Raw genomic sequence first — 12,702 nt, forward strand, 5'->3', positions numbered from 1 at the left:
ATATCACAATAGATTTGTTATAGTGCTTGACAGACCCATTTTTTACCGTTTTTACCGTTTTCTTACCTTTGTGTCAAGAACCCTTTCTTGAACCTAACTGCATCTGTATTGCATCTGTGAGTTATTTGTTTTTGTTGTATCTGTAGATAATGCAAGAAACACATAAAAACCCCAAAATCAAAGACGCCACTCATGAACCAAACCGTCTACAAGATCTTGAAAACATAAGTGCAGGTCTAGAGAAATGCCAGAAGAGTTTGAATGATTATCTAGACTCCAAACGTAATGCCTTCCCAAGATTCTTCTTCATCTCAGATGATGAATTGTTGTCAATCCTTGGTAGCAGTGACCCTACCTGTGTACAAGAACACATGATTAAGGTGAGTCTTCTGATTGGTTGATGTGTATGAACATGTGAACAATGTGACTGATCTGATTGGCTGATGTCAATGCGTAATCAAGGCTCTGGTTCTGGTTGGTTGGTTGGTTGGTTGGTTGGTTGATGAGTAAGAACATATGATCAATGGTATAGTGCTGATTGGATGATGTGTAAGAGCATATGTGATCTAGCTGAGTGATCTGATTGGCTAAAGCTTGAGGAATACCATAATGGAGGTGTGTGTTCTGATTGGCTGCTGTGTAAGAACATATGATCAAGATGAATAAACAGATTGGCTTACACAAATACAGTATTAAGGTATTAAAGCGTGGATGAAGCATATAAACATGTGATAGAGTTGTGAGATCTTTACTTTCAGCATTATGAAATGAAGTGAGCAGTCTGATGGGCAAATATGTCAAAAATGACATCAGTGTTGTGAGTAATCATGTTGTTATTGCACCATAACAATACATTAGACTGCTGTCAGTATTTCAACAAAAAATCTTTGTCAAAATGAAATATATTCTGACCTAGAATGTTTTGTGTTCTCTAGATGTATGACAACATAGCAGCCCTGAGATTTGAAGAGAGCAGTAGTTCCAGTGAGTTGAATGCTGCCGCTATGATCTCTGCAGAAGGTGAAGTTATGGACTTCAAACAGAAAGTACCTGCTGAGGGCAGGGTTGAAGATTGGATGACCAATGTACTCAATGAAATGAGACGTACAAACAGACTGATTACCAAAGAGGCTATCTTTAAATATTGTGAAACTACTCAGAGGTAGGCTTTGAAAGATGATATTTGACATGAAGCAGAATATATGAATATGAATATGAATATGAATATGAATATAAATATAAATATAAATATAAATATAAATATAAATATAAATATAAATATGAATATGAATATGAAATCATTGCTGTCTACTTGCATTCATAAATTTGATGAAATGTGTGGATACAATAGGGCACACCTATAAAATGAAGAATTTAAAGTGAGCAATAACAATTTTGTTTAAAGTCCATGGTGTCTTATATAATAAATCTCACCTCAACCTTGGCTCCCCAGCCTGTGTACACATGTTGTTGATCAAGTTGACTGTAGCAGGCAAGTTTACAATTGTGGTCATTTGTGGGGGGATAGTACAAATCAGCATTATCTTTGATAAGGGGTCTTAGTCTAACTCTATCCCTATCCCTAATCAAACCAGTGCCTGCTAAGCCAATTTGACATGCCACTGTTAGGAATTTCTTATAACACATCAAAATTAGGTGTTACCATATCCCTTACTATGTGTATGTAGTGACTCTGAACAAAATACACTTTATATCATTTTGACCTACAAAAAAAAGTGTTTTTAATAAGAAGGCACACAAGGTATTTAACCTTTTCCTATTTGAATACAGGGTTATTCTATCCACATGACAAAGGCACCCACTATCCCCCAATTGTGCACTGTAATCTACCACAATGCAACAACAAAAGTTTTAGTTTGTGTCTATCAGAGATTGCCAACAGTATGATTTGTTTGTTAAAGTAATAACTGTTTGAATTCTTCTTCCTTTGACAGGGTTGAATGGATGAACCTGTATCAGGGTATGATTGTGTTAGCTGGCAATCAAGTCTGGTGGACATGGGAAGTGGAAGACGTCTTCCGTAAATTTAAGAAAGGTGACAAAGGTGCTATGAAGAATTACGCCAAGAAGATGCACAAACAGATAGATGAGCTGGTAGTACAGGTATGTTTATGTATACAAATCACTGAATGTTATGAGTTTGACAAACTAGATCAATTATCTACATTCCGAGCTCAGATACCGGCAAGCCTATCAGCAATATAGTTTCTAACTTAAAAGGGCAAGTTAGAAGTCGTTGGATGAAGTTTATTTTAGGAGATGTGGCTATTTGGGGGTATTATTCTTGAGTTTTAAGTTGTGTAAACTTTAATAGCTCTCCCAGCTAAGCATTTATCCCACCTTAAAATGCTCCCCTATCTGACTTTATACCCATTTATGTTTACTTTATTCATTTCCAGCAGTCAACATTTTTAACATACACTGGATGTATCTAGGCATATGGCAAAAATAACACTTTGTGAATACAGGGTTCTGCAATCAAAGCTCCAGAGACATCTATAACAATCTCCTCATTAAATAAAACAAGAATGAGATTGGTTATTGGTGTAGATGTAACAGTTGAGTGTTTACATTATGTTTGATAATCATTTCTATAATGTGGTCTTTGTTTCTTTAGGTCCGATCTCCACTCTCTAAGAATGACAGAGCCAAGTTCAATACTGTACTTATTATTGATGTACATGCAAGGGACATCATAGATGGCTTTGTAAGAGACAGGTAAATATCAATCCAATCAATATGGGCATGACTGCTTTCATGAAATGTTAAATTGGGGATCATTTTCTTGCTACTTTAGTCATGAATATTCATCAGATGTATTAACAGTTTACATGTACATGAACACAATGTATACCAATTTCTCGTACATGTTGCAATTGATAATATACATATACATTATACATAATATACGTACACATACACATGTATACGCATACACATACATATTATACATATACATATACATTATACATTATACATAATATACATATACATATACATATACATATACATATACATATACATATACATATATATATATATACATATACATATACATATACATACATAGATACATATACTCATTTGTTTTTGCTGTATAAAATAACGCCAGTCCTTCCTGTTGTTTCCTTACAGTATCATGGATGCCAGGGAATTTGAATGGGAAAGTCAGTTGAGATTCTACTGGGATAAAGAGCCGGATGAGTTAAACGTGAGGCAGTGTACCGGTACATTTGGTTACGGTTATGAATACATGGGTTTGAATGGAAGACTGGTCATCACACCACTCACTGACAGAATCTATCTAACACTTACACAAGTAAGTATTGTCTTTCAACTATGATAATAACACTTTAAGGTATGATAGGTGCTGTGTCTTCAAATATTCTGTACAATCAAATTAATCAAGCTGACTGGACTGAACATTGAACTTGGCTTCACCACAGACTTAGTCTCTTAATCCGTTATGAATCAAGTTCATTGTATTTGTGAAACATAACTGCAAGTTTGTTACTTATGTAGAAATATAATATTCAATCATGCCATAATGTATTGAGTATAAAAACTTTCTGACATATAGATAATGGGAATTTCATAGATAATAGTTTTTGTTCATATATATTTGTTCATAAAAATGTTAGTTCCACCAAGTCTATTGACAGATGTATGCTGTCGTAGGTTTGACATCTTGCATACAGTTTTATCTCAAATTGTAGACTTAAGCACAACAATACACTAATTAGTATTTATCTGCAGTGTGTCACTCATTACATCATGTTTTTAAAATTATGACATCATCTTTGATTCCTATCATATTGATGATTACAGGCATTGTCTATGCAACTTGGTGGTGCACCTGCTGGACCTGCTGGTACAGGGAAAACAGAAACTACCAAAGATTTAGCCAAAGCATTAGGTCTACTGTGTGTTGTTACCAACTGTGGTGAGGGTATGGATTACAAGGTAAGCACCCCCTGCAGTGACCTTTAACCTTGAGCTACCAGATTACACAAATTTATTTTATTTTTATTTTATTTTTTTGCCAAGACATAAACATACTTTGATTGATGCATTTGGTCATCACAACTCATATTTAGTTTGTGAAATGAAAATTTGTGAATGTTGAAAAATATTCTATGTTTTGATATTGTTGTATACAAACTAGATATGTAGAAATCTTTTTGTGGTCACAGCTAAGGTGATGTTTGCTATGATATCTAATTCTGTTTTTACTATTTGTATTTTTTAGGCCATTGGCAAGATTTTCTCTGGTCTATGTCAGTGTGGTGCATGGGGTTGTTTTGATGAATTCAACCGTATTGATGTCTCTGTCTTGTCTGTCATCTCATCACAAATCCAAACCATCAGGAATGCTCTCATTCATCACCTGAAAAAATTCCAGGTACTGTATTAAATTCATTCTGTTACCGCTAATTGAGTGATTGTCAATATAATCTTAACACATCACATTTGGCTTACTGTGAATTGTAGTGTTAATCAGTTTCTGTTGTATATACTGGATTACGCTTTGTTGTGGAGTATGTAGTGCATTGCATTGCAGTGCACTGCAGTATGGTATGTTGTAGTATACAGTGCAATGTAGCGCAATGTGGTGTCGTATATATAGTACAATGTAATAATAGTATAGTGCAACTACAACAACAAGACAATCTCTTCTGAGACATGTGCCAAATATCCCATTGTAGTACACCCCTGATGATGCTGACGAGACACGAAAATGTGGGATTTTGTTTCCAAGAAATGTTTTGACTCTCTGAGTAGAAGTGTGCATACCAAGTACATAGAAGTACAATACAGTGTAGAACTGTAACGTGGGACTGCATAGAAAGCCATTATAGTTAAGTGTTTGAAAAGTGACTGAATTTAAATTTGAGAGAGAAACATATCTAATATTAAATATATTATGCTGACAGCTTATGATATTTTTATCTACAGTTTGAAGGAAGTGAGATTGCCATGGATGATCGTATGGGTATCTTTATCACCATGAATCCAGGTTATGCTGGTCGTACTGAACTACCAGAGAGTGTTAAAGCTCTCTTCAGACCAGTGGTGGTAATTGTGCCTGATTTACAACAGATCTGTGAAATCATGTTGTTTTCAGAAGGTTTTCTCATGGCAAAGGTCAGTATTATAGCCTCTTCACCTGTTACTTATACTATATGTAAGTCATTATTCAACTTTACTTTGAGTGAAAGGTTGAGAAGTATTGGACACAGAATGTATACATATCGCAGAACAAACATGAAGTTTTCTATGAAGAAACTGGATATTCCGAACAAAACTCAACAATCTATTATGAAGATAACATATTCTGACAAGCTTTTTGCCTTATGAATGATTATCACCAGGTCAACTAATGTGGTAAACAGGATCAAAAAATATGCAACACCTCACGTGATATACATTTTTAATGATTATTTACGTTACCACGTGTTGAAGAGTAGTTGGTCATAAGTATAAGCTGAGAGGGTGATTGAAATGTACAAAAAACATGAAAATGTATATTTCTATGGCAGGGGGTTGTGTATGGCAAGGGGTTGTGTATGGTAAGGGGTTGTGTATGGTGGGGTTTCGTTTATTATTCATGTTTCAGAAGAAGTAGTCTTCCACTATTGACACATTTAATCAAATACCCTTTGTTCCACAGGTGTTAGCCAAGAAGATGACAGTACTGTACAAGCTAGCAAAAGAGCAGCTTTCCAAACAACATCATTATGATTTTGGTTTACGTGCTCTCAAATCTGTACTTGTCATGGCTGGTGAACTCAAGAGAGGTGCTTCTGAACTGCCAGAGGTTTGTAGTCATAATGTCCAACATTTTACAGCTCAAAACTTCTCATAGTCCTAAGGGTCAGCAAAACTGAGCTTATTTCAGTTTGTATTGGAAATCGTTAGTTGTCAAATTTTGGTGTTCTGGTATTTCTCACAGGAATCAAGTTCTCATAATTTAGATCCCATTATATTTTATATTCACAAGCTTTAACTAATACAATATTGATTTGCCAAGTTATATATCGTACCTGACTCTGAGAAAGATTAAAGATTTAAACAAAACAAAAGTCAATGTGTTTTGGTATTACTTGAAACTTATCATGCTTAGGTATGTATATTACATTTCTCATTGAATGCCATAGTCCATGGACGTATCACATCAAACAATAACAACTTTCTTCCAAAACTTCTAAGTTTTCTAACTGTCATAAAAACTAATTGAATATCTTTGTCATGTATTCCAGGATGTTGTGTTGATGAGAGCTCTTCGTGATATGAATCAACCCAAGTTTGTCTTTGAAGATGTACCACTCTTCTTGGGTCTCATCGCTGATCTGTTCCCTGGTCTGGATGTACCACGTGTACGCTATCCTAACTTCAACGATGCTGTTGAACAAGTGCTGGTAGACAATAGTTATCTCATGCTGCCACAACAGGTCAGTTTTTACTTAGTTTCCCCTTTTGTTTTTTTATGGTGCATTTTTGGCAAATGTCAATATCACCTACAAACATTCAAAATGCAGGACTATGAAAAAATGGAAATTATTTTCAAATGTGTGTAGCAACAGGTAAAATTTATGAATATAAACACTGAAATTTTGGTAAGACTTGGAGAAGTTCATTACTTGCAGGAATGAAAATATTTGTATCGCATGAATAAAAAATTCATAAAGAATCCAAGCAAAATGCTCAACCACTTTCTCAAAATTTTATTTCTGTTATTGCTAAGTATTGTGTTAGTAAGTTTCTTATTTGTCCAATATCAATGCTTTTCAGAATTGTATTACTTGCTAGTGTACAATTCTTTTTCGTTGTTACTCTGCATCACTGGAGAGGCTGTAATGGGAATAAAAATAAAATGTGATCTGTTCCTGTTTGTTCCTTGAAGGTTGACAAAGTTGTGCAGTTGTATGAGACCATGTTGACCAGACATACCACTATGGTAGTGGGTCCTACTGGTGGTGGAAAGTCAGTGGTTATCAATACTTTATGCCAAGCACAAACAAGGTAGGTACTCATCCCATGTCTATGACAAAAAATAAACTTTAGAGAGTACATTGACATGTATACTCTTGTTGTATCATATAGTCTAAAGACTGATAGTTTTATGCTATAGATAAGTTTGTATTAGAATTAAAATTTAGGTGAGGGAAAGCAGTTGTCTGGAAATCTGGAAATAGTTTGTCCAGATTAAAAGACTGGTCTTATGGTTATCTTTGTGGTTCCACTTAAGATAACATTAATCGAGACCCTGGGATTGAAACCCTAGCCTGTAACATAAAAATCAGAATAATAGATATACATGGCTTTCTTACCTTTTATGAATGTCCTTGTTTTTGGTGTGTGTGAGAGAAAGGTAATATTATGTATTTGTAATGTATACATTTTCTGTTGTGTGGCATGAGCTGGGTGTAGTGAACTGTGATGAATATAATATTACTATATTTTCACTTAAATAGGCTTTTATAGAATCTTGGTAACCGAAGTGGAAATCTGGTCAAATGTAAGGTGTCACTAACATATTCACTCAATACTCAATGACATACTTATTATTTGGGCGAGGAGTGCAGCAGAGTGTTTGAAACTTTGCTTTCTTAATATTAATATTAAACCACAAAATACAACTTCAAATCAAAAAGTATATATCTAAGCAATAGATTATAAATAACTTGTGTCTTGTTTCTTACAGGCTTGGACTCACCACCAAGTTGTTTATCCTGAATCCTAAGGCCATGTCTGTCATAGAACTGTACGGTATACTAGATCCAAACACCCGTGATTGGACGGATGGTCTGCTGTCTAATATTTTCCGAGACATCAACAGACCAACTGATAAAAATGAGAGGAAGTACATCCTGTTTGATGGAGATGTAGATGCATTGTGGGTAGAAAACATGAACTCTGTCATGGACGACAACAAACTATTAACACTAGCTAATGGTGAACGTATCCGTCTACAAAAACATTGTGCATTGCTCTTTGAGGTAAGTCTATCGTTGTCATATCATTGAGCCAAAAAACTAAAAATACTGAATTTATAAAGTGGTACACAGTCTGTAACTGAAACCAGATTTTCAACTGGAGTCATTTGACAAGTTTTAAAATATGCTATGCACTCTTAGCCTTAGCCTGAAATTTGTGTAGAAGTAAATGTGAGTCAATACAGTGTGTTAGCGGTTAGTTGTAAAGAAAGAGGTTTCAAAACTGAAATTGGTGTTTTTCATATTTTTTGGTAACCAAAAAATTACATCACAATGTCATTTTTTTAACGGATGAATTCCTGCTGAGAGCTTTACATATAACTGAATATTATTCATCATATTCATTGACAAGTAGTTGAGATAAACATATTTTTTTTCAACATGAAACTAAAGTGATTGAATACCACAAAGTTACAGACTGTGTCCCTTTAATGGTTGCTAGTTTTAAAGTCATAACATTTTTCAAATTGTGCTTACATCACCATGACATTTTTTTTCTCATTATCAAACCAGGTTGGTGATCTCCAATATGCATCACCAGCTACAGTGTCCAGATGTGGTATGGTGTATGTTGACCCTAAGAACTTGGGTTACCTACCCTACTGGGAGAAATGGGTGAATGCTAGACAGAACAAAGAAGAACAAACAGATTTAAAACGTCTGTTTGACAAATACGTACCACCTTGTATTGATATGATTATAGAGGGTATTGTAGATGGAAGGCAAGGTCAGAAGATGAAGACTATTATCCCCCTGACCAATCTCAATCTGGTAAGTTCTAAATCAAACATTTAATATACCATAATTGCTAAAAGGTTACCTCTGTAAGTATTATGTCAGATACTAGTAATTTAAACAATTATTACAAATGTACCAGTGATAACTTTCATTGACACACATGCATTCTAATGGTATTCACATTGCAGTGTTATTGTACATATGTATATAAATGAGCATGCAAGCATTCCCTGTGAACAAAACTAAGTGAATGCATAGTGGTATTGCTTTGACAAAATTACTCTTTCAGATAAACATTATATTGAACCTACTGATGCTTGACTGCCAGTATGACTGCTTTAATACCAGTAGGTGTTTGCACTCATGCTTGGAGTGTTTTCTGCTGCACTTTCAGTCACTTTCACCATAAAAGTGTAGCTGAAGAGAACACTGCAAACATTCATGCAAATACTCCAGGTACACCACACTAGCACTCACGTATTGCACATTTCTGTCATATCTCCTCACTGACCTACCTTCAGAGCTCATTAGTTAAGTATAATCTTTGTTACTTTCAGGTAACTCAACTATGTTACATGTTAGATTCACTACTGACAAGAGATATGGGAGAACCTGATGAACTGGAATGCTTCTTCCTCCAAGCCCTCTACTGGTCAGTTGGAGCAGGTCTCCTAGAAGATGGCCGTATCAAGTTTGATGGTTTTGTCAAATATTTGGCTTCCATGTCTGCCAAGCAAGATGATGAGAAAGACCTGGCAGGACCAGGAGAAATACCCAGCAATCAACCCACTTTATATGAGTATTACTTTGATCCAGAGGTTTCAAAGTGGAAACAATGGGTGTCACTGGTACCTAAGTACACTCATGATGCGGAGAAAAAGTTCAATGAAATCTTGGTTCCTACTGTGGACACTGTTAGAAATACATGGTTACTAGAACAACAGATGAGAATCAGGAGACCCGTACTGTTTGTTGGTGATACGGGTACGTCAAAGACGGCTACTATCCTGGACTTCCTTAGGAAAATGGACCAGGAGTCTCATGTAAGTCATGTTGTATTCATACCTTACATGATAGATTGTAGGAAAGGAAAATAAAAGTTGGTTAGAGAATTTACACATGTTGATTTTTACACATGTAATATGACCCTTTCACATTTATTACTTGTTTATCAATGTATATTTTAATGGAACATATTGCCTGAGTGTGAGAATGGAAAAATATCTGCCATTATTTCACAAGTGTTATGTTTTATACATTCACCTTTTTTATTTCTATCTTGACCAATGTGTGAAGACATGCCATCACTATGTACCTTACAGACTATGATCTGCTCAACCAGGTCCCATTTTATCATTGGGTCGATTGTATAGGATTGTTTTATGAATTTACCACACCACTCCATACTAATCAACTTTGTATTTCATATTCTTTATTACAGCTGATCTTAAACATCAACTTCTCTTCCCGTACCTCCTCCATGGATGTCCAACGTAATTTAGAAGCCAATGTTGAGAAGAGAACCAAGGATACATTTGGCCCTCCACCAGGCAAAAGATTGATTGTATTCATTGATGATATGAACATGCCACAGGTAGGGAAATCAATAGTGTCATTTACCATACACAGTGTGAATAATTGTAGTTACTGTAGTCTAGATGCTATCCATGACATTGAATCTCAAGATCTCATTTCACATCCAGCTCCTGTATGGCACTGAATGAAATACCATGACATAGGAACATTTGCAGACATTATTTTCAATCAAAAAGACTTATATTGGCATCTGTAAATTGAACAGTTGATAGTGCCAGAAATTTCAACAGCAATATTTTTTCAATAGTCAGAAGATGTCAACTTTTTATGTAACACAAAATGTGATATGCATATTTTTGGAATGAATTTATAAAGGTTATAATGCACACAAGCAGTTCAAATTTTTTTCACCATTGAGCTCTTCAATCTGTCTTAATGGACAATCCTCATCAGAATGACAAATACCATAGTTTCAGAATGCATTCAAAATTTCAGGTTTTGGTAACGAAACTACACATACCTGATGAAATGAATCCAACAAACTGAAAGATGTAAGTGTGTCTGTTTTGATTGTCTTCCACAGGTTGACCAGTATGGTACACAGCAGCCTATTGCATTACTCAAACTACTCCTAGAAAAAGGTGGCATGTACGACAGAGGAAAGGATTTAACTTTCAAAAACATTAAGGACATTGGATACTTGGCTTCCATGGGTAAACCAGGTGGTGGTCGTAATGAGGTGGACCCTCGTTTCATCTCCCTCTTCACTGTCTTCAATATCACATTCCCTTCAGAAGAATCTCTAAAACACATCTATGAGTCCATCCTCAAAGGTCACACTCAACCATTTTCTGAGCCTATACAAAATGTTGCTGAAAAGATTATCCAATGTACACTGGAGCTGTACAATCGTATTTTAGCTGAGATGCCGCCAACACCGTCCAAATTTCATTACATCTTCAACTTGCGTGATCTGTCCCGTGTGAGTCAAGGCTTGTTGTTAACAACCCCGGACCGTTTTGAAAATGTGCAAGGATTTGTGCGTGTCTGGAGAAATGAATGCTTACGTGTCTTCTACGACAGGCTTATAAATGATGATGATAAAGACCTAGTTGCAGTAAGTATGCTTGCATTTCTTTCTCTAAACTTTTCAGTACAGTGTTCCAAAACTCAAGCCCATGTGTATACTGCACATCCAAAAATGGTAGCCTCCTGCATTACATAGCCACTTTGACCACTTTAAATTATTTGTCCGATATGAAGTTATAAGATTTTGTAAACACCAAACCCCCCCCCCCCCCAATTCCCTTCACTAATCAGTGTTTTACAGTTACAGTATGGAGGGGGAGGACATGGAAATGGTGGGAGGGGTGAATTCTAGAACTTTGGTAGATTTACAGAGGTCTTTCATGTATTGATTGTTAGCTTGTGCATTACAGCGAGTTTTGACCAATTTTCAGTTCAATCAGTTTATTCTGGAATACTGTTGTTACATCTTTCCAATAGTAATAGTGTGTTGTGACATAGAAATAGAAGTACATGGACGTTACTTAAAGGAATCTTAAATGCTAATTCATAGATGGAATAGATAACCATAATATTACAACTAAAAAGTTTAGACTTCAAACAAAATAAAAACTTACTCTTGTCACTAGAGGGAACACTTTATTGGAAAGCTGTAACTCATGCATTCCACCTTGACATTTTTCTGCTGTTCTTTGTCTGTATTTGATTTTATTTCCAGGTAAACCTCGATGATCCATATTTCATTAAATGTTCTTGTTTTCATATTTTTAGCTTGTAACATTTTGAATGCAGTGTATTTTATATTGAATATTTTATTTATTTTTCAGAGTGAATGACTTTAATTTTGTATCTGATTGATTTCTTTTTAGTAGAAACACATACAGCACAGACTCATAGTGATAATTCACTTTGTTTGTTTTTCTTTGTTGTGTAAGTTTGATGCATGTCAGTATTAAATACATTCATGAACAAATATTAATAATTTTTGTAAAATTCCTACCAAAATGCAGAATGACACTGAGCCCACATCTAGGGTGAGTGATAGTTTAAACTCAACCAAGTATAGTTAACGTTCTACATGATTTGATTTCCTGCCTCCAACACCAGGAAGAATTCATACTTCCATCCTTGCACCCTTCCTGCCATCCTTGAAAAATTATTATATCACTCACAAAAAAAGAAATTGGAAAGGTAGTTAAAGCCATAGAAATCGAAGGCAAATTATAGGTTACAACAAAATGACAGGAAATCTAATTTGATTGAAATTTTTTCAAGGTAATGCTGAACACATTCCAGGAAATCAGGAAAGAAAACTACAATTGTCAAATAAATCAATCCATTACTCTAAAAATATAATTATCTATGACATTGTACATTTAGAAAA

General features: G+C 35.1%; 1 protein-coding gene across 3 annotated transcripts in view; it reads left to right on the forward strand.

Moving 5' to 3' along the window:
• Positions 1–12,702, forward strand: part of LOC144449068 (dynein axonemal heavy chain 10-like) — a 57,408-nt gene that overhangs the window by 20,726 nt on the left and 23,980 nt on the right. For all 3 annotated transcript variants that reach the window (XM_078139482.1, XM_078139483.1, XM_078139484.1), the window contains 16 exons: positions 147–380; positions 936–1,162; positions 1,956–2,124; positions 2,639–2,739; positions 3,157–3,340; positions 3,850–3,984; positions 4,271–4,423; positions 4,978–5,166; positions 5,693–5,839; positions 6,282–6,473; positions 6,926–7,044; positions 7,727–8,021; positions 8,532–8,789; positions 9,314–9,799; positions 10,198–10,350; positions 10,876–11,409. In XM_078139482.1, the coding sequence (XP_077995608.1) occupies positions 147–380; positions 936–1,162; positions 1,956–2,124; positions 2,639–2,739; positions 3,157–3,340; positions 3,850–3,984; positions 4,271–4,423; positions 4,978–5,166; positions 5,693–5,839; positions 6,282–6,473; positions 6,926–7,044; positions 7,727–8,021; positions 8,532–8,789; positions 9,314–9,799; positions 10,198–10,350; positions 10,876–11,409 (3,576 nt within the window). The remainder of the gene's footprint in view (positions 1–146; positions 381–935; positions 1,163–1,955; positions 2,125–2,638; positions 2,740–3,156; positions 3,341–3,849; positions 3,985–4,270; positions 4,424–4,977; positions 5,167–5,692; positions 5,840–6,281; positions 6,474–6,925; positions 7,045–7,726; positions 8,022–8,531; positions 8,790–9,313; positions 9,800–10,197; positions 10,351–10,875; positions 11,410–12,702) is intronic.

Source organism: Glandiceps talaboti, chromosome 18 (genome assembly GCF_964340395.1).
Source record: "Glandiceps talaboti chromosome 18, keGlaTala1.1, whole genome shotgun sequence".
In the NCBI taxonomy this organism is placed as follows: Eukaryota; Metazoa; Hemichordata; class Enteropneusta; family Spengelidae; genus Glandiceps; species Glandiceps talaboti.